Source organism: Melospiza melodia, chromosome 15 (assembly GCF_035770615.1).
Source record: "Melospiza melodia melodia isolate bMelMel2 chromosome 15, bMelMel2.pri, whole genome shotgun sequence".
NCBI classification, from domain to species: Eukaryota; Metazoa; Chordata; class Aves; order Passeriformes; family Passerellidae; genus Melospiza; species Melospiza melodia.
The window spans coordinates 18,195,178-18,215,861 of NC_086208.1; the positions used below are offsets into that span (position 1 = coordinate 18,195,178).

Below are 20,684 nucleotides of genomic sequence, written 5' to 3' on the forward strand. Positions count from 1 at the left end.
GGAAAATACACAGTTCCATGTGGATAAAGAAAGAAAACAAGCTGCCCTTGCTCTGAAATACATGAGGTTTATCCAGTGCAATGAAAAATGGTGGAGGCAAAGGTTTGTCCTCAGGAAACTTCACGAGATAGAACAGAGAGATGGGGAGCTGCTCACTGCCCTCATGCTCTGCCCAAATCAGGAAAATTCAGGGGATGCGTCCCTAAACTGTGAAGACAGTGGTTCCAAATGAAGTGAAGCATGAATATCAGCATCAGGAACATCTGTATGCCCAAGGGAATTTCTGTATGTAACTGAAGGACAGAGAATTGGAGATTCAGATCACTGTACAGGATGTGTGTCTTGGCTTGGCAGTGGAACATGGACAGTGTTTTCACATGAAGTATGTTATTTTCCTGTGAATTAGAAACAGATGTAATTTCTTTGAGTAAAGATGCTTGGGGGGTTCTTCTGCAACATGTTTGTCTTTCTGTCAGGATGCCAGCTGGCACAACCCAGCAGAGAAAATCCTTACTTGCATTTGTACCATTTTCCATTGTACCCTTCCAAACAATCTCCCAGCACAATGTGCTGCCATCAAGGTAAAACACTATGTCCCTTCTCCCTGGATCTCCAGGTGGGTGCCAGACAGCAACAGGAAGGTACAGCTCTCCATGGATGCATTGATTCTTGCCTGGGTGCAACAGGGAAACTTGGCATCCAGGTGTTGGGGGAATTGACCCATCCATCCCCAAGGATGCTTTATTCCTGCTCTTCTTTAATGGCATTGAAATGGAAAATGTGGCACCCTGTATGTCCTAGGGAGATATTCCTGGGGAGCTCACAGGCTCTTTTTGGAACTCCCAGCTCTGTTTTTCCTCCTGCTTTCCCTTGGTTATACAAGCTTTTATTTTTGATACGGCCCATATAAGGCAAGTCCATCTACAGACAGCTTTTCCTTGCATTCCCCCTTGCCAAGATGATGTCACCTTAAAAACGAGACTTGCAGAAGGTTAAGCTGTGATTAGGCAGATTGTGTCCCTCCAACTGTGATCTTTGGCAGAGTGAACACCGTGTGGATGGAAAGGGGAAGATAAGGGTGCTGTGCTGGTGCCAGTGGTGCTGAATGCTGGTGGAGCAAAGCACACTGGCAGCATTGTGCCAACTCACTGTGCAAAGGCTGAGCAGCTTCTCGCCCTCCTTAGTGGTTTGCTTGGTCCTGGATCTTGGATCGTTTCTTGCAGAGGTAAGAAATGTATCTTTTTTCCTTCCTTTGCACCTAAAATTATCTTGTGTTACTTTCTGGATCACAGTCTGGACTGATGGATGCAACAAATGGCTCTTCGGAGCATTCATGCCATACTCAACTGCCTGCCAAGACTCACACTTTCCCTCAAGTGCTACACTTAAAATCTTAAAGCCTTTTGCATTTGTTGACAAATATCTTTGTAAAGCCCTGAACTGTGGAGCAGCATGTGGAAGTGGGGGGGAAGTTGTATCACTTGGTGTCAGAGCTGGAAGGAATGGGTGAGCCTGCCAAGTTCTGTGGTCTAAGGTTGGCCACAGGAGCCCAACATAAATATTTTAGTAACAGAATTATTTTAACTTCATTTTAATGGATGTTTAAGCTGTTTGTTCAGCTTAAAATTGTTTTAAAGCAACATGTTTCCATGTGCTGCTCCCAGGAGAAGACAACGTGAAATGTTACTTCACAGAATTCTGTGAAATGTTAATTGGCTTTGTCTGGGAAGGGGAAAATTATTTGATAAGTTGCTGTAACATTCCACCTGGGGACTGCAATGCTGCTCAGCTCCCAGTGCCCACAGTGCAGGGGACAGGGACAGGTCTGTTGGTGTCCCCTGTGCCCCCACCAGGCCTGCAGCTCCACCAGCAGCAGTCCCTTCATGGGTGACATCGGGGTGGTGGCCTGGCACAGTGGCAGAGAGCAAATGGGGACAAGGCACATCCAGTGGTTTTCCATCTGGCTGTGGGTGCAGGCTGGGGTTTTCTGGTTTGTTTTGGTTTGCAGTTGCGTTGAGTGGGTTTATTCTCAAATGCGGGAACTGTTTTGAAAATGCTGAGAACTTGGCGGGATCAGCAGCGGAGTTATTTGAGGCATCCCAGCTGGTATCCCTTCCGTTCCCTCCCAGCCTGGACAGCACAGGCAGCCCAAAGCCTGCCCCATGGATGGGAAACCAGCTGAGCTGGGGTCTGGGTTTGCTGCTGCCCTGGTCTGTGGTCACAAAGGGGAGCTCTGTGCTACCAGCTGTCCCCAGAGCTGGTGTTGAGGGCTCTGAGCCCTCAGCATCAGGTGGTGGGATCTGATGGGAACAGCTCCTCTGGCTGGGAAGCTCTGCAAGCCTGGTATCGCCATGTAATGGCTTCCTAGCACTCTGTACTTCCAAGCTTTGCCATGTCCTCAAAAGACCCTGACTTGGCTCAAGCAAGTCTCTGGTGAGAGCCAGCACTTGCCACCCCGTTGGGTCTGTGCTGGGGCCTGAGGGGGGTGATTGAGGGTTCCCAGGTCCCAGAAAACCCTTGGCACATTGATGCCCAGGAGCTGCTTTCCTTCACTCCCCATCTCCCCTCCTCTTACCAGGACCCTGCTGCAACCACAGAGAATTCCCAGGGGAGTATGGGGCTCTGTGGGAACTGCACTCCCACATAAGGCTCTGAAACTGAGCCACAGCTGAAAAAGCATTCAGGGGCAGAAGCGAGTCCTGATATAGATCCCTGTTAGGAGGTATTTTCCTTCTGAAGCACAGGAGGAAAAATCCCAAACTCAAGAGTAAATGAAAAACACAGTAATGAGAAGCTTTTCTATAGCTTTCCTTTTAATTCCAGCATGAAATGAATGATTTCCCATCAAGGCAGAGAGGAGGTGGAATGCTGCACACCCTCAGAGTGCAGTCAGAATAAATAAATCCCATGTTTGCATTTCTATGGAATCTGTCCTCTGCAGAAGCCACAATGTCCTGCACACAGATGGCTTGTGAGCTCATGGCTGACAGGGCTTTGTGCCCGTGCAGGGCAGGAAGAGGGGACAGCAGCTGCCCTTTCCCTCTGGCAGGGTCTAATGTCACCTCCAAGGTCCAACATGATGCATCCCTGGGCCTGAGCACAGCTCCATGGAGGAGGAGAGAAGCCCAGGGCAGCAGTGAGTGCAGAGCTGAGGCCATGTGCAAGGAGAGCATCCTGACATGGGACACGGGAGCAGCTACGTCGCGATGTCGTGGTCACGTCTTGGCAGCCGCAGGAGGAAGGTCTGCAGGGAGCCGCTGCGTGGGAAACCTGCCCGCTCCTTCTTCTGCTTCCAGGTCTCCTCTTCCACGGAGTAGAGGAGCGTCAGCATCTTGTTGACAGTGTAGATGGTGTCACCCCTGACGATGGCGGTGAAGAGAGCTCCCTTGCTGTTCATGAACTGCCCGGGCAGGGCGCTCCACTGCCGGGACGTCAGGTTGAAGCAGTCGATGACACAGCGCAAGAAGTCGTCGTAGGGGCCGTTGCGCATGACGTAGAGGTTGTCACGATGGGCCACCATGCAGTGCCCGTAGCTCTGGTGCCGCTTGAGCTCGGTGACGGGAAGCCACACGTCTTGCTGGGTTTCATACTCATAGATGACAGTGGTGTCCAGTGGCTGCCACAAGCAAACAAAGATCTGCCCCAAGGCTTGGGCACAGGGTGCTGCCGTGCTCGGTTGCGGCAGGTCAGAGACGAAGGTCCAGGTGCTGGAGGCCAGGTCGTACCTCTCCACGGACTTGAGCGAGATCTTCTCGTACTCACCACCAATGGCGTAGAGGTAGCCCTCGTGGCCCACCAGCCTGACGTCGTAGCGCAGCTGGTGAGGGCTGGGGAACTCGCTCCAGGTGTTGGCATCAGCATCGTAGCAGAAGCTGCTCTCCACCACCTGCTTGTTGGCCCCGTAGACGCCGCCCACGATGTAGATCTTGTTATCCATGGTTGCCATGCCGGCTAGGAATGTGCTGGCGCTCAGCGGAAGGCAGGAGAGGGTCCTCCATGTGTTGGTCTCCTCATCCAGGTAGCAGATGGTCCTGGAGAGGTCCTCCAAGAACTCGAAGGTGGGTGTGTGGGCTCCCACTGCCACAAAGGTGCTGGGGAGGAGGGCTTCCACATAGGCCAGCAGGTCATCGGAGAGGCAGTCCAGGTACTCCTCCAGCTCAGCGTAGCTGTCCCTGATGTAGAGTGCGGCACAGTGGAAGAGATCCAGGAGGCCGAATATGGCAGCGGCTTGGTACAGCAGGATGCAGTTGTCAGAGTTGATGGAGTGGATCAAGTACTTGGCCAAGGGCTTCACCTGCAGGAAGGCAGCACATTCCACTGCCTGGAAGGTCTCCTCGCTGCCAAGGATGGGCCTCTCGCCCGCCAGCACCCGCAGCATGGCGAGGAACCCGGCTGCACTCAGCTCCCCCAGGCCGATCTCCTCCTGCGTGCTCTCCCTCATGCCCGAGCGGAAGAGGGCACGGAAGTACTCGCTGCTCTCCACCAGCAAGGCCTTCTCCACCGAGAATGACTGCTCCTCCACCCGGATACGCACCCGCTCCGGGGGCCCTGCCTGGGAACCTTCCTCCTCCGGGGTCATCCTCGCTTGGGACCTCAGCAGCTCTCAGGGGTGGGGGAGCACCCGGTGCCCCTCTGTGCCGCGCCCCTGCGCAGCCCCCTCGGCCTTCTCCAGCCTTTGATGCCTTTGCTGAGCTGCCCGGTGGCCTTGTAATATAAATACCTTGGGCTAAAGATAGCTGAGCTCGTGACCAGGGCCCTTCAAAGGCATCCACCAGGCTCAGCTGACCCCCAAGCTCAGGCAGGGTTCCAGTGTCACCAGCCAGCACTGGGCACGGCAGAGGTGCCTGGATATCCCATGGAATACGCCCAGCCACTCAGGAGAAACCAGGTTTTGCTTTCTCCACTCTCAAGCATCCTTCTTATGATGCCCTACGGAACAGTCCCCAGCCTGTGGGAGGGCAACACACTTGCATGGCTGGGAAGAACATCTGGCCACACTGGGTTTTTTTTCCCTTTAAAATGTGGAGTTTACAGCCCAGGGAGGTAAACAACATCAGCAAATCCCATTGCCACGCAGCTCAGCCATGGGAAGGGAGCTTGGCTGTTCCTCAAGTGTTACCATGGGCAGAGAGAGACCTTCTTTTGTGACCCTCTCCATGGCAGCAGCACCTGCAACATCCATCCCAGCTGCAAGGAGCCATAAGCCAGCCTGTGCTTCACCTGGGGATCTCAAGGTGAGAAAAAGGAAGTGCAGCAACCTCTTCTCACCAAAAACCTCCCCTCTGGCCTCAGGGCTTGCTCAGCTCCCCATAATACCTGGCTGTGGGAAGAGATAAACCCCTGTATACTGACACAGAGCTTGACAGTGAGGAAAAGTGTTATTTGTGGCACATCACTTGTTAGTGTGCTAATCACAGATTTTTCTGGCTAGAAATCCCATTTCAGCTCCGCCATGGGGTGCCAAGGAAGGCTGACAACAGGGCTCACTTGGGGGCTCCTTCCTGGATCTCCCCATCATTACCTGTGATTAGTTTGCAGCTGGTGTTTTGTTTTGATGAATAATTTAACCTGAGCAGCTCATCCTGTTGAAGGTCTATTTTCTGCTCCCTCCTTAACCCCTTCATCCCAGCAGCTGGGAACTTTCCAGGCAGTGCATGATGGCAAAGCTGTTGCCTCAGGATCATGGCCACAGCGGGTTCCCCCAAAAATCCAAGTTTAGGGAAGAACCAGAAGAATTTTGCACTTACACCACTGTCATTGATCCTCATGGATACCCAGCTTAAAATACCATGTTTAGTTCCAATTGCTTTTAAGCGCCCTAGACCTGTGACCAAAGGGGGTCTGGGGTAAAGGGTCCTCAGAGGAGCTCTGCTTCCCACAGGGGAGTTATCCCTGTGATCCCCATCCTCCCCATCCCTGGGGCTTGCAGGGGCTTCCACACTCCCAGACTATTTTGGGAGGGCTTAAAAATACCCTGCCTGTATTAACGGGCAATATTCCCAAGGGCGCAGCAGCCCCGCACGGCCGCGGAGCAGCCTCGGCCCCCCCGCAGTCCCTCGGGGCCGGCCCTGGGGCCGCATCCTGTGGTCCCGGGCATCGAGCCCTATTCCAAATGGCTGTGATCGCCATGACAACGCTGACTTCAGCCTCCGCCACCTACTCGGGCTCAGAGCCGCTGGGTGCCGGCTGATGGATTGGTACGGGCACTGGTGAGTACACTCCCCGGGCTCCCTCTTCCTCTTGGCACCGAGGCTTTTGGGTGGCAGAAGGGAATTTCTCTCCCTCGAAAGCCTCTGCCGGCAGGAGAAGGTGTCGGTGCTTGGTTGTGTCCGAAGGAGCCGGGCAGTGGCTGCACGGGCAGCTCCGGGTCTGCTCCTGCCTGCCGGAGCTGGGATGAGTGCGCCGGCCTCAGCCGGGACAGAGGGACCGGGCTTGGGCTTGCCGGGACACGGCGAGATGCTGCGCGCTCAGGAAGGTGCCGGGACACGGCGAGGTGGCCGCCAAGTCGAGGCACGGCAGGTCTGGGACCCGGGGGTCCCTGCCCGAAGCCGGGGCAGCTCGGGGTGCCGCGTGTGCTCTGCCGCGGGGACCGTCCTCGGGTGGCCGGGGCAGCGTGTCCGGCCCCGCGGCGTGGCAGCTTTCCTTACAAGGAGTTTGGCTGGAGCCCGAGCAGCGGGAGCCGCGCTCGCCTCCGCCTGCCTCATTCATCGCAGCCCCGGCCGTGCAGGGGCCGCTGCTGCCCCGGCCCCGCGCTCACGGAGAGCCCCGCGTCCCCTCCGGCCGTGGGTTTTAAGGTGGGAGGCTGCGTTTCTCTTCTCTTTCTGGGGTGTGAGGGGTGGGCAGAGGGCTGGGGTGTCCATCTCTTTCGGTGGGGTGCTGGCCGCCACTGTGGGATGAGGATGCCAGCCAGCCTCGGGATGCGGATGGAGGAGAGGGGATCTCCCACCCTGTTGCTGCTGAGCCCTTCTTTCCCCCAGGCTGGGGCACCCACGAGCCAGGCAGTGAGAAGGTCCCCATCCGACGGGGCAGCGGGTGCTCCACGTCCCCCCGCTCTGTCCCGCAGGGCCGAGGATGTCCTCGATGTTCGGCAAACCCCGAGGCAGCAGCGAGCGGCCGCCCCAGAGCGCCCTCCCCGAGTGCAACGTGGCCATCCTGGGGTGCAGAGGGGCCGGCAAGTCAGGTGAGACGGGCAGGGCAGGGCAGGGCATCGGGGAGCTGCCGCCAGGGGACACCTGCCTCACCTGCCTCTTTCACCTCCTGCAGCTCTGACCGTGAAGTTTCTAACCAAGAGGTTCATCAGTGAATATGATCCCAACTTGGGTAAGGCACGTTCTTATCCCATGGAGCATCCTTCCCATCTCCCATGTTTCCCATGAATTTAGGGGAAAGAAAAAAACAGCCCACCCAAAATTATATAAAAAACAACAAGAAGGGCTGGATTTGACCCAAAACCATGTGTGAAAACAGGTGAAAGCAGTGCCCTCTCTGGGGGGATTTCCCATGGGAACGTTGGCTCCTCGCATTGCCCCCAAAAAACCAAAAGCTGACTTCTTGAGGCTCTTTGAGGAGCATCTCATGTCTGTTGGGCAGGGAAAAGGCTGAGGAAATGAGGACGGGTGCACAGCAGGCAACCCTGGGGCTGAGTTTTGCAGTGAGCAGTTCTGGGTATTTTTTTTTCCACTCATTTGAGTAATTAATAACTATTTTCCTAGGCCTGACTCCAGGCTGTGGGGAAGAACCATAAGTGATTTATCGGGGACATTAAGGAGATATGGACATTGTCCAAGAACCAACTCCAGCCGCTAATAATTCAGTGACTCTTAGAAAGAAGGATAAATCCTTTCTTCCTCAGATATTTTTGGGAATATGGTTTTATCTTCCCACGTCAAAACCTTTCCGAAACGCATCGGTTAAAAGCTGGCCCAAAGAAAGCATCTTTCTCCTGGGGGAATGGCACAACGGCTCTCCCTGCCTGCCCTCCTTCCAAAAGAAAGGACTACTCCTCTCGCTTGATTTATTGGGAAACAGTCCCATGTCAAGCCCCCAGCTCGCTTTATCTCATCAGGCCATGGCTTTTAGATAAGGGCTGAGCCCTGGGTGCAGCGATTGTTGTGCCAAGCTCCTTCCCCTCCCTCCTTCTCCTGTGGGAGCCCACGCTTGCAGCACATGGGGAGAAATAACTGCTCCTAGCCAGGCTTGCCCAGCAACATCACCACCAGTCCCCCAAAATAATGTTGTCTCAGGAAGGAGTAAGGTGGGAGGCATTGGTGGAGGATGCTCCTCATCAGGGCTGAAATTTTTCCACAGTATCCCAAGCATCCTGGGCTTTGCTTGGCTTTGAAGAAGACAGGATGTGCCAGCCCATCCTTACAACCACCCTTCTTCTTGCAGAGGACACCTACTCCTCGGAGGAGCTGGTGGACCAGCAGCCCGTGCTCCTGAAGGTGATGGACACTGCTGACCAGGTAAGGCAGTGGGGGTGTGCTGACCAGCTGGACCATGGCTGGACCACGACTGGACTGGGGCTCAGCCACTCCTCCCACGCCAGGATGGCCCCGGGAACTGCGAGCGCTACCTGTGCTGGGCCAGCGCCTTCCTGGTTGTCTACAGCATCGACAGCAGGAAGAGCTTCGAGGGCTGCCAGCGCTACCTCGAGGTGCTCGCCCTGCACGCGCGGGGCTGCCAGCGCCGCTGCCCCGTGCTCCTGCTGGGAAACAAGCTGGACATGGAGCAGTACAGGTACCGGGCACGCGGTAAGGCTGCCTGCTCCCCGTGGGAGAGAGCTCGCACATCCCCATCCCTCCTGCTGGGATGCAAAACCCAAATCTGATTTCTTCATGGGTATTTCCACTCCCATTAATATTTGAACATCCTCCCACATCCCTGAATTTCCTGCCCCAGGGCTGATGTGTTTATTTTGAGCCTGTTGGTATTTTCAGTAGGATGTTTTTTGGCTGAGTGGCGAGGCAGCGTCACCATCCCTGGCAGGGCTTGAGCCAGAGAAGCCCCTCTGGACGTGCCCTTCCTTTCCCTGGAGCCCTCTAGTTCCAGCCCCACTGCCAGGACTGGATGTGCCCAATATGTTTTTCTGGCCTTTTGTGCTGCTCTGTGGTCCCACGGGCCCCTGAGTCACATGCATTGCTGGAGCCATCATGCTCTCAGGATGGAGGTATCCCCCTCCCCACAGCAAGGACCTGCCCCATCTCCTCCTCCCTGCTTCCCAGTGCACTGTCATCACACCCACCCCTGGGTCACTGGAACACATCCCTACCAGGAGAAGCTGTGTGATTCCCCAGGGACACTAAGAGGCCATTACTCTGGCATTTTGGGAAAAGCAGAACTCTTTTAGATTCATGTCCCAGGGCAGGGATGGGCAGGTGTTACCTTGAGGCTCTCTGGGAAGGAGGTGTGGGATGCACGATCTGTTACCTGCACCTTTTTCGGATGGCTGCCGTGCCCCAAGGGATCCTGCACCCATCCCCTCTGCTCTCGCCAGGCAGGTGCTCTCAGCAGAAGGGATGTCCCTCGCCAGCAGGTTCGGGTGCCTCTTCCATGAGGTGTCGGCATGCCAGGACTTCGCTCGGGTGCAGCACGTGTTCCACGAGGCCGTGCGGGAGGTGCGGCGCCAGGCAGAGTGGAGCCTCCCCGTGCGGCCGCTCTTCATCTCCGAGGAGAGGCCCTGCCCGCCCGTGGCCACGCCCGTGGCCCTGCCCACCCACCACAGCTTGGCCACCTGCACCTTCAACACCCTCGCCCCCGTCAACTACAAGGAGATGCCCTCGGTGGCCCAGGCCAAGCTGGTCACCGTCAAGTCCTCGCGGGCTCAGAGCAAAAGGAAGGCTCCCACGCTCACCTTGCTGAAAGGCTTCAAGATATTTTAGGACATGTCCCTGTGGGCTGCAGAGAGGGAGGAGAGAGACCCTCATCCATCCCCCCACCTCCACGGGAGCTGGGACCTTCCATGATGGACTCACGGCACTGCAGCAGCCGCTGGCACACGGCAGCCCTGGTCTCTGTGCCGGGGCAAAGCCAGCAGTGCCAACCTGGCAAGCAGGCAAAGTGCCAAGGGTCTGACATGGGCTGTGGCATCGCTGTGCCTGCCCCTGCCCGGTGTTTGTACCCTGTCGTGCCACTGCCACTGCGGCCAGCCCAGTTTTCTGTGAGGATGCAGCAGCTTCCAGAGGAGCCAGAGCTGTTGGATACCATTGGGAGGGGAAGGGACAACTCCACGGCCACCAGCCAGCTTGGGCACCTGGCCCACAGCTACAGGAGCCAGGAACGAGGAACTAATCATTATCCAGCATGGATTAATGGAATCCATCCATTAATGGAATGGAACCCATCTCGTTCATCCCACAGGTCCCCGACTAAGCAATAAGTAGGAGAAAATTTTATTTTTTTTAAATCCAGATAAAAAAGGTGCAGATAATGTTTCAGCTGCTTAAAGGCCTCAGGTGGCCTGTAACCCATATCCACACATCAAGCTAAGTCACACCAAAATTGCTGCTTTTTTGCTCAGCTTTTTACACTATAGCATCCCTTTCCAAAGGCTTTGCAAAGAGATGCTTTGCTGACAAGGACATGGTCTGCAAAGTCTGTGTTTAAAAGACTGATGTATTTCCAATAATGTCCTAAATTATTTCATGGTTTCTACGCATGCCCAGTGAAGGACACAAAGGGAATCCTGGAGCAGACCAGGCTCTACCTGTGCCTGAGCCAGGGTCAAGGGCTGGATGTTTGGTTTCAGGTGCTCTATCAGATTAAATGTTCTGCTTCTCCCTGGAGTTGCAGTTACTTTGCAGAGTAAAATATCCATGTGTATATTTGTACATATAGCCATATAAATATATATATATGGCCTTACTGACAGATTCAATATGGCATTTTGATCAACCACTTTGGAAAGTATTTTAATAAAGAGGACTCTGAAAAAAATAAAAATGTCTCAGCTTCAGTATTGCTGTTTTTCTGATGGGAAGTGAGGCTGCTTTCCCTGGCTGACTGCAGGCCAAGCTTCCCACTTACTTCCCTGGCTCAGGTCAAACCTGTTTGCAGCACCTGAGGGAGGAGAGGAAGTTGGCACTGGAGGGAAGGCTGGAAGCAGCCAGAGCAGTGGGGGAACACCAGCCAGGCAGGAGATGAGCCCAGGGCCCCTCCTGCAGGTGCAACTCTGCTGCTTTCTTGTTTCACACTTTTCTTTCTCCAGGCTAAACTGCATTTTTAAACTGGCACCCCTGCGAATTGAGACATTCTGATACCTTCCTTAAGGCCTAAATGGGCTGACTCCAGCTGCCACTATATGGCCTCCTCAGACGTCTCTGTGTACAGGGATGTGACAGTCCCATCTTTCCACTGGACCACCACGTCCCCTGGTCTCTGGGGCCCTGGCTGCTGCTTTAGTGGCTCAGCCAGGTTGTATTCCTGCACAGGCATCAGGGCTTGCTTGGCATCGAGGTCAGCCTCCTGTGTGGGTTGTGCTGTTTCTCCGTTCACAAGGATTTTCCTTTTCCTGCAGGGAAGGCACAACAAGGACAGACGAAGTGAAGAAGCAAGCCCAGCCCACATCTGAGGGCACCAACCCCGGTGAGAGTCACAGCCATCAATTTACACCGTGTTCCTGGAACACGCCAGCTGCTTGTGGGCAAGCGCCGCCAGGTGAGCTGTGCCAGGTAAGTGCTCTGAAGTGTTTGAGCACACACGGCTGTGCGATTCACACTAGGAGAGCGCCCAGCTCCTGACGCCAGGAGCAGCACGCAGCCAGCCGTCACTAGAGGGAGAGCGAGGCAGGCTCGCAGCCTTAGCGCTTCTCTCATCTGACACAGTGCTACGTTTTCGTGCCCTAGCAAACAGCGAGTTGCTCCTCAGCTGTGGAATTGTGCAGCCACTGGGGAACTGTGTGGGGATGTGGATGGGGAAAGGCTGGGAGTCCTGCTCCAGAGCCCCTGTACTTAGAGGAGAGCACCTCACACCAGTTACCATCACTTCCCACCCAGCAGCCCTGTTGGGCTGGGCAGAGCTGTGCAGACCTCTATTCCATCCAGGGCCCAGAGAAGGGGCTTGTTCCAAGTGACACAAAGTGAGCAAATGGTTCAAAGGGAGTTTGCTCTTCTCCCCATCACTCAGGGCTTGTCCTGCCCTGCCAAACCCCTGTGGCTGTTTGCCTGGGAGGCTTTCAGGGCACCACCACACACCAAAAGATTGTCAAATTTTCCTGTCTCACCTGTTTCGCACAATGTTAATGGTCAGAAGAACGAGACCCAAAATCATGGTCGCGAGGGACAGCGCAAGAACAGAGTAATTCCACGTTGAGGCTGAGGGAAAGCAGAGAGGCAGCGTTAGCAGGCACAGCACAGTGACCCATAGAGCCTGGCCAGGGGTTTCTGAGGACATCCAAGATGCTCTGTTGTTGCATTTACATTGCTGTACAATTATATTTCCTGAGCCTCGTACCTTCTCTCGATGGTTTTCCCATGGCAGATCTTCCCAGCAGTGGTGTTGTTGCTTCTCGGTCGGGGCTCCTCTCCCAGCTCTCCCTGACCACCCCGCCCCCTTTTATCTCGGTTACCTGCATGGGCTACAGCTGCTGCCCAATCAAGGACATCACAGCTGCAGCCCATTTACAATGACTAGAACCAGGGCGGGGTCACTAATACAATAGAGAGATCTTCAACTGCCACGCATATACTTACAATACATAAGTTAACTCAGGCCCCCAGATACACATTCACTCAGCCCCCTACACTCTGTCCTTGATTTTTGTGGCATTGAAGTTGATCCTCATGACACTGACCTGCTGCTATGTCAATCTGCTCCCTCCACCCTGCCAAAATCACAGGAGACCTTTGTTCTCTTGGCAGCTCTGCCTGGAAAGAGGCTGAACCCCAGAGACACAATCTCAGCAAAGCCTCCTTCCTATCTTCACCTATGGCCTGCTTATTCCAGAGGCAAGACTGAGGGTTTGTGTGTCTGGGGTAAATCACCTCCTCAGGCATCTCTGTTAGGCAAGAAAGTTGACAGCCAAGGACTGTGTCTCAGCCCAGGAACACCAATGGGACTCACGGTCTTCTCTGCGGAAGAACCAGAGCAGCTCCTCCAGCTCTTCCAGTTTCAAGCCCAGTGGAAGGGTAATGTTGCCTGCTGTGTGCTCATCCATGTGTGTGCTGGCCAGGGTGGTTGGGAGGTACTTGTGCTCTGCCTCAGCTGTGGTGGAAAGACAAAGACACAATAGTCACTCACTGAAGCTCTTCAGACTGGAGGTGACCTTCCCCTTCACTCCCAGGGTTGCCCAGCATGTCTCTCCAAGCAGGCAGAACGCAGCCCTGAGTGCACAGCCTGAACTCATGCACTGAGAAGTGGAGAGTGTTTTTGGCTGCAGACCCCATTAGGTGAGGCAGCAGGGCTGCAAAGACTTCAGAATCCTGGTAAGGCCTTTCTCCATCCCCCATCTCCCACCAAGGAGAGGCAGCTCCATGTGCCACAATTCACCAAAGAGTTGCCTTGCCCAGACCAGTCCTGGAAATCTGACTCTGGACTGCAGTCCTCCAGCAAGAAATTCTTATTTATCAGGCTGGCTTGTATACACAGCTTGACTCTAGTAATTTTTATCAGAAAAGCTTCTTTCTGCACAGAAACCAACATGTAAGTGTGGCCAACCCCAAGCACAGAACATGCACACAGAATGCAGATGGGAATGACACCCAGTTCTGGAGCAGGAGTGCGACTTTTTCCTTGGCTCAGTCAGGCTGCTGCTGGTGTACACTGAGGAAAATAGCCCCATAGAAAGAAAGAAACTATATTTCCAAGAAGTTAAGGTCTTTGCACATGTGGACATGCACCTACTTTACCCACACCATTATCCTTTAAGCCAAGACTCTACCTTGCAGCAGGAAAAATGGGATTATCCAGAAGAACTTCATATTTGTGTATGCAGATGTGATGGATCACACCTTCACAGTATTTCTTCAGCGTGGAGATGCCTGCAAAAGACAGAGAGACTAAGGAGTTGACAGAGAACCTGATTCCCCTCCCTACTCCAGCTATTTTCAGAGAGGGGATCTCATGTGTCCCAGCATCTGTTTCCTCCTGAGAACGTGAGTCTGACCTGCCAGGACAGGGTGCAGAAATCCCTGGGCCACCAAGGTGACAGCAGAGGGATCTGGCACTGCATCTGCTGCCCGAGGTGAACCTGTAGAGATGTGAGCTCAGCTGCTGCGAGCCAGCCCCTCCCCAGCTAACAAAGCCTCCCTGCTTACTCCCCTGCCATAATCCCTAGAGAACACATACTTTGCATGTGGCTACCTATTGCCAACCCATGGATGGCAGAATATGGGCGTGGAGATGAGGAAGTGGAAGGCTGAGCTCCAAGAGGAGGCAAGGCTGGCTTGCCATTGAGGCTACAGTGTCTCCCATCCCTCAAGGAAACAGAAAGTCCTCCTTGACCTTTAGTCCCTCATTTATTAGTGGCATCAATCCAACTTTTATGGCTGCTCCTTCAAATTAGTTCTTCAGCGTCCTTCGAAGGGCCCTGCCCTGAGCAGGGGCTCCTGGCTGCCCACTGTGAGCTGGTGAGATGTTGAGGTGGCTCTCCCCAGCCCATGGCTCACTGGCCATCGCCCACTGGCAGGTCAGCCACACCACAACACACCTGCATCCCTCAGACATTCTGGCCCCACAGGCCATTAATTATTATATGAAGACTTTTATGACAGCCTGATACTCCCAGCTTTTACCTGCCTTTGCTGTGTGGCCTGGTGCTGTCTGAAACTTGCTTCCCAAGCATGTTCCACTGTGCCAGGCGTGTCAACAACGCTGCTGCTGACTCCTCAGGGAAACATTTGTCCCGTCGGTTATAGACCTAATGATTGCTACTCTTTTCCCCCCCATTCTCAATGTCTTCACAAATCAAAGTTCACGTTTTATAGCTAACCAGGCATGCAGGCTTACTCCCTGCTGCCAGAAAACCACCTGCTAGCAATTCTTAGAGGAGGGGACTCTCAAGTATGTGGTCCACTTTGTATTTCAGAAAATATGGGTAAAGCTGCTCCCTGCAGTTAGGTGTGCCAATTACCCTTCCGTCCAGGTAACCTTTAGCTTATTCACATGGATCACCCCTCACAAAGGAGGAAATAAGGCCTTGGTGCCAATGAAAATAAGTTACAAGTCAGCTACACCCTAATAAGAAGTGGCACTTGAATGTGTTAAATCTTGCTGTGCAAGGCTTCTGAGTAATCATTTGCTCAAAGAGGGATATTTGACAAGCATGTTGCTGATTTTCCCCCAAGGTGTTTCATAAGCTGTGGGCTACCTCCTGGTGTCTGTGCACAGCAGGGATGCTGGAAAGCTGCTGGAAGTACTTTGCTATTTCATCAAGTAGTGACCAGCAGCCAAATCTCCTCCGATATGGGAGGCCAGAACTTTGTGGGTAAAACACAGCAGCAGAATGGACCCTTATTGTGCATTAATAGGACATTTAAGTAAAATGTCTTTAAGAGAAACTTCTGTTATTTTAGAGATCTTTTACATCTATATCACATTAACAAAATTAGTTTCACTCACCAAAGCTACAAAACAAAGTGTTCTCAGGTCAGTGTGTCCACTCCAGTAGAGAGTGAGCCTAAACCACCAGTTTCCCCAGTAAGAAAACAGTGATTCCCACAGCTGGGCTGGACATGCTCTGAGGAGCTTGGATCTTGCAGCCTGGAAGAGATTGTTCAAGGCATCTCCTGCAGCCTCCCCCACACAGCTGCTCTGCCCTGCTGCCCACATCCCACCGTGGGTGAGCGCTGGGACAGGTGGGGGATGTTCTTCCATTGCTCCCCTGCTGCACATCCAGCAGTGACTCTGGTGGCTGATGGACAGGGACGAGCCCTTAGATCCAGACCTCTGCAACTCCAAGTGTGCTCTTTGTTTTCCTGTCCCTCTGAAGGCACCCAAGGCCCTTTGAGGTTGCTTCCCCAGCTTTACAACAGGGGAAGCTCAAATGAGAGCGAGCTCATCCATTTTATGCTCCTATGGAAGGAGGCAGAAAGAACAAAGAGGCCAGTGCCTCTCAAGAAACATTTTACCTGTGTTATTTTGAGTTTATATTGACTCCTGAATGTCTTTGTAATTTCTTTCTTCTTACAAATGGGATTTTAACATCAAAAGCTGCAAAATCTGTACAGTATTATGTATTTCAGGAACAAAGAGTCACACAACAATGCTATTTCAAATCCTCCTGTGGATCTGTGGACTTTGCTGGCATTCAATGAAATCTCAAGATATTACAGGAAAATGTCAAGGGACTGCTTTTTGCTCTATGCATTGATCCCAGCACTTAAATGGTAAAACCATTTCTCATAATGGAAGCCCTTGAAGATCTGAGACATGTCCCATGCAGAAGGCAGAGCTGAGGGATTGGTGTTCTGAAGGCTGGCATAATCCAGCCAGGGGGCTGTGCCATGTGGGAACACAGGAACACACACCTTCACAGCTGCACGTGGACTCTTCCCAGCCAGGGCACAGCACGTGGTGCTGTGAATCCACCCTGTGCTTGGGTTTTGTCAGCTCTGATATTCATGGCTGCTCACCAAGACACATTTTGCCCTCATTCTGCAAATGAGAAGTCTTTAGATACGTATTATACTGGTTTAAGTAAAGATGGGGGAAATCTTTTGGAAAGACCATCAAGTACAGCTTCTGTTGAGACGATAATGTCCCTCTGGGCTCCATATTCAAAGCTCACTACACAGTATGGGACAATGCATTTAGAACATCTCAGTCTTTTTAAATTAGTCTCTTCTTGTCATCCAGACTCTCTCTCTGGTGGTTGTCCTATCTTAGCAGATTGTGTTAAAATGGGTCAGTTATTTCAAACACAGTATTTAAGTGGGATGTCCTGTCCTTGGGATTCATAGAGGATATATATACAATGTCACACCACAGACATACAAATGGATGGTAGGGTTTATAAAGGCACATTAAGGTCTGAGCCCCATTAAGGAACACAAGGAATTGTTTAATATTTAAAATATTAAGGCAAGAAGGCAGTCTGGGCTATTTTTTAACCTCTAAAACCTTTAAAAAGCTAAAGAAAAAATAATCTAAGTTATATTATATATATCTAAGTTATTTTTCTTTGACTGCTTTAATAATCAGGAGTTACCTCAGCCTGCTTCTTACTCGCCATTCAGACAGTCTCTCCTTAAAAAGTCTGCCTCCACTTAAAATTTCCAAGGATTCAAGCTTTCTAACTGGAATAAATAAATAATCCTTTTTTTACAGATAGCTATAAATTAACCCAGCAGCCAGTGCAGCAGGAATGCCCGTTAATCTCTGCTAACTCACCAGAAACGTGGAGTTCCCAGCAGGGAGGAAGCTACATTTCTTCTTTAAGCCCTGTCATCCGAAGACATCTCCTCCAGCACCGTGGTAATACAGGGCTCCCTGTGCTGCTGCTCTGGGTATGCTACCAGCTGTGATTCACTCTGCTCCTGAGTCATGTGTGAAGGCCAGTTCAGCAGGTGAGGTACACTCCAGCCCCTGAAAAACACACCTCTTTAGTGGGACCATTTACAGCACGAGGTGAATGACCTTTTGCCAAAGCTGTAGCAACTTCCAGTTTATTTGCTCAGGTTATTGGCATAATCAGTATTAGAAGAGCACGCTGAGTAGAATGACACTCAGTAATAAGTTACTCTTCAGTGAAAATAAATGATAATGTTCACTCTGCTTGGCTCAGTCCTCATTGCATACAGGAAGCATGTCATGATAAAGCAGATATTATCCTTTTTTTTTCTTTTTTTTTTTTTTTTTTTTCCAGTGAATGGCCATTCTAAGGCTGTCAGAGCATCTTACCAGAGGAAAAAACATTGCATGCAAAGCTTGAAGCAGCAGTCAGAGATTTTGCCATCCCACTTTTACAGGTACTGGTAATGCCTGGCTAAGTCAATAGTCTGCTAAGAGGCTCTGCAGACTATGTGCTACTTTTTGTGACAGCCACATTGGGAAAGGAGGATTCCTCCCCCCTGAAATTGGGAGCTGATTCATGGATGGAGCTGCACGCTGGAAAGCAAGAGAGATGCATCTCACCAATGGGCTTGGGACACACAGATCCAGCTCTGGTTAGCTCCAGCTGAACTGCAGATGGCAGGTGTAGTATCCACGTGTTTGTCCTGTTCTTGGTGGTTTTCAGCTTCAAATAAAGTGCTCAAGGCCATGTATGACAGGGCTTGGTGCAATCTGGTCTGGTGGTAGTTGTCCCTGCCCACAGCAAGGGTATTGGAATGAGATGATCTTTATGGTCCCTTCCAACCCAGGCCATTCTATGATTTTATGATCTTTGGCACTGAAGCTTTGTTCAATGTTAATTGTTAATTGTGATTAATCCTTTGAATCCCATCTCACATCCAGAGTTTCCCTGGGCAGCCCCTGTGAAATACACCCAGCAGAACATGTGCTCCCCAAACAGAGATGTTTCACTGCTCAGCCTCAGCCTGGCAGCAATCAGATGGGAGCTCAGAAATGCATCCCCCAGGAAACAAGAGCTGCTCCCTGCTGCTGGAGGCATGTCCAGGCAGGACATCCTACCACATGGTAAATCGTGCTGTCTTTCCTTCTCAATTCCAGCTGGATCTTTTTAGAAGTGCCACCAGTGTGGGGAACACTTTTCTAGCATCTTTGAGAGATTTTTCTTGCCAGGCTGCACAGGAATAGGACATAGGTGGTCTCACAATCAAACCCTGTGGCCTTGGGAAAGCTCAAAGAAGACACTTGGCCCCCACAGAACAATCTCTGAGTAGAGGGATAGAGACACTGGCCATGGTGAAGAGGTGACTAACATAAGGATGGTGACTGCAAAACCCCAGAAGGTTCCTTTTCATGCCAATTTTCTACATGGCTTGATGTATATATCTAGGGTCAGGATGCAGGTAGGTGGCTGAGATATGTTTAGGACTCAGCATGATGTATATGGAAACCAGTTCCCCACTGGTTAGAGTTGGCTCTTGTGCCCAGTAATCCTCTCCTTTTCCAGAGAACCACAAATATGCTCAGGAGTGCTCCTCTCCAGCAAGGGTGTGCTTGATTCTGTGTCTCTCCTGACAACACTGGCACTGGTCATTGTGAGATAACTTTTTACTTCTTGGAGACACTTTCAGCATCTTTTGCCAGGAAGCAAAGTGGAGATAAGATCTGATTTGTGTTCTTTTTCCTCCTCAGATTTGCCTTCACTACTCTTGGGAAGAATTTGTCTGACCTTGGTGTTTTAATTTTGCTTATCTTTTTTGATCCCTTCAGTGTCTTTGACCTGAAATGCCTGGTTACAGAATAACTAAACATTCAGGGTTGGAGATTTTTTTCTTTCCATGTACAAAAGCAGAGTTCAAATACAGCAGGAATGCCAACTTTTTTTTTTCTTTTTGTGAAACAATCAGATAGTTGCTGTCATTCTGAAAAAATTTATATCAAAATAAATCTTCAGTTAAAATTCACGAACATTGCGTTGAAGGCATAATAATGAATAACAGCCATGATGTGTTTGAAATGTGCTGTCACAGCAGAGCCAAGGATGAATTACGTGGGAGCAAGTGTACTGGAAGGAATTTAAGTCCACTTCAAAAACTCACTGCAAATGAAACTTTAATCACTTTGTGCATATGTCTGGCAAAAGCTCAACATGGAGTTACATCATTTCCAGGAGCGTTAACTACAGCCAGAAGTGAGAATCCATCTCTGGGCTTAAGTCCTGGAGGAACAGCAGGTGAAACTCTACAGACAGTGTCAATGACATGTTCAGTGCCTGGATCTGATACCTGGAAATCAACGCTGAGCAGCAGCTGGATTCTGGGTTCAAACTCACATCTTTTGGGCAATCCAGGCATACACGTACATCCCTGGCCTTTCTGAAGTGCTGGTGACAAATCCAGGGCTTCACCCAGGACCTCAGAGAACTGGTATTTGTGGTCACCACACAGGACATCTCCTTCCAGCCTTTCTTCCAGCAATCTCCCTCGCTGCCTCTGGAAACCATGAGTATTTTTCAGCATCTGAGATATCACAAGGTCAAATTTTTCACCATCTGAGATAAGGCCTGAAATTACACTCTGTGCTGAACAGCACTCCTCATGTTTGGGGCCTGACAGCCATGAGTGTCTGTAATCACTTAGTTATTGTGCAATGACGAATTGTTCCCTGTTTGTGATAAATCAGGCTGTTCACCTTCCCTTCTTTCCAAGCCACTTTCCAACATGAACCAAGCTGGGAGCTTTAATCTCTTCTCAAGCACAAGCCATTCCTTCATCCTCGCTGGCCTCTTGTTTATATTTTATTTTAACTATAACCTTTCATTTATGCACTAAGATGAGGTGACCAGAGTTGACGTGTACTGCCTTTGACTAAACTAAGTATTTTCATGGAACTTCCCGGTTAACAGAGAATTGCAAGGTTTTCTGAGCATTTGATTTTTCCATACTGATTAGGAAATTACCTCAGTACTTGGTAGCATATTCTCCTTTTCTCAGGGCACAGGAATGTAAGCACCCCAGTTAGGATGGCCTGACTCTTTTTTTTTTTTTAACTTGTAACAGCAATTTTTCATTCTTTTCTCCTTATTACCACGGGAGAAAATGGCATCTTCAATGTCTGAGAGAAGAAAACCCTAATGATGGGCAAACAGACATGAAAAAGGGAAGGAACACATACAACAC

General features: G+C 51.4%; 3 protein-coding genes and 1 long non-coding RNA gene across 10 annotated transcripts; 2 read left to right on the forward strand and 2 right to left on the reverse strand.

Annotated features, from left to right (window-relative positions):
• The first annotated feature begins 32 nt into the window (after positions 1-32).
• RASL12 (RAS like family 12) lies at positions 33-10,391 on the forward strand. Of its 5 annotated transcripts, none has more exons than XM_063169958.1 (6): positions 33-1,225; positions 7,064-7,180; positions 7,264-7,320; positions 8,392-8,465; positions 8,549-8,739; positions 9,497-10,391. In XM_063169958.1, exons 2-6 carry the CDS (start codon positions 7,072-7,074, stop codon positions 9,879-9,881), a joined length of 816 nt encoding a protein of 271 aa, XP_063026028.1. In that variant the 5' UTR covers positions 33-1,225; positions 7,064-7,071; the 3' UTR covers positions 9,882-10,391. The 5 variants fall into 5 exon arrangements, with proteins under 5 accessions (XP_063026028.1, XP_063026026.1, XP_063026025.1 ...); XM_063169956.1 differs by lacking the exon at positions 33-1,225 and adding an exon at positions 4,689-6,209 and having other exon boundaries at positions 6,978-7,180; XM_063169955.1 differs by lacking the exon at positions 33-1,225 and adding an exon at positions 4,689-6,209.
• Positions 2,788-4,700, reverse strand: KBTBD13 (kelch repeat and BTB domain containing 13). Its single transcript, XM_063169952.1, has one exon. The coding sequence runs from the start codon at positions 4,577-4,579 to the stop codon at positions 3,197-3,199; it is 1,383 nt and encodes a 460-aa protein (XP_063026022.1). The 5' UTR covers positions 4,580-4,700; the 3' UTR covers positions 2,788-3,196.
• Positions 10,376-17,465, reverse strand: SLC51B (SLC51 subunit beta). 3 transcript variants are annotated; one of them, XM_063169960.1, is made up of 6 exons: positions 17,326-17,465; positions 15,556-15,696; positions 13,877-13,976; positions 13,060-13,200; positions 12,221-12,311; positions 10,376-11,509 (listed from the first exon to the last, which is right to left on the reverse strand). In XM_063169960.1, the coding sequence occupies exons 3-6, from the start codon at positions 13,914-13,916 to the stop codon at positions 11,296-11,298; spliced, it is 486 nt and encodes a 161-aa protein (XP_063026030.1). In that variant the 5' UTR covers positions 13,917-13,976; positions 15,556-15,696; positions 17,326-17,465; the 3' UTR covers positions 10,376-11,295. The 3 variants fall into 3 exon arrangements, with proteins under 3 accessions (XP_063026030.1, XP_063026029.1, XP_063026031.1); XM_063169959.1 differs by lacking the exon at positions 15,556-15,696; XM_063169961.1 differs by lacking the exons at positions 15,556-15,696; positions 17,326-17,465 and adding an exon at positions 14,730-14,840.
• On the forward strand, positions 17,361-19,374 carry LOC134425375 (uncharacterized). The gene is made up of 4 exons (XR_010029663.1): positions 17,361-17,501; positions 17,801-17,903; positions 17,977-18,130; positions 18,391-19,374. It is a non-coding gene; the product is annotated as an uncharacterized LOC134425375 (long non-coding RNA).
• Positions 19,375-20,684: the final 1,310 nt, after the last annotated feature.

What these genes read in the sequence shown, in the direction of transcription:
- SLC51B (XM_063169959.1), bottom strand. Translation starts at nt 13,916, where the DNA reads ATGAAGTTCTTCTGGATAATCCCATTTTTCCTGCTGCAAG. An exon ending in GTTCTTCCGCAGAGAAGACC is followed by an intron (nt 12,312 to 13,059) that starts GTGAGTCCCATT and finishes GCTTTCCCTCAG; the next exon opens with CCTCAACGTGGAATTACTCT. An exon ending in ATTAACATTGTGCGAAACAG is followed by an intron (nt 11,510 to 12,220) that starts GTGAGACAGGAA and finishes CCTTCCCTGCAG; the next exon opens with GAAAAGGAAAATCCTTGTGA.
- KBTBD13 (XM_063169952.1), bottom strand. Translation starts at nt 4,579, where the DNA reads ATGACCCCGGAGGAGGAAGGTTCCCAGGCAGGGCCCCCGGAGCGGGTG.
- RASL12 (XM_063169958.1), top strand. Translation starts at nt 7,072, where the DNA reads ATGTCCTCGATGTTCGGCAAACCCCGAGGCAGCAGCGAGCGGCCGCCC. An exon ending in CAGAGGGGCCGGCAAGTCAG is followed by an intron (nt 7,181 to 7,263) that starts GTGAGACGGGCA and finishes CACCTCCTGCAG; the next exon opens with CTCTGACCGTGAAGTTTCTA. An exon ending in TGAATATGATCCCAACTTGG is followed by an intron (nt 7,321 to 8,391) that starts GTAAGGCACGTT and finishes TTCTTCTTGCAG; the next exon opens with AGGACACCTACTCCTCGGAG.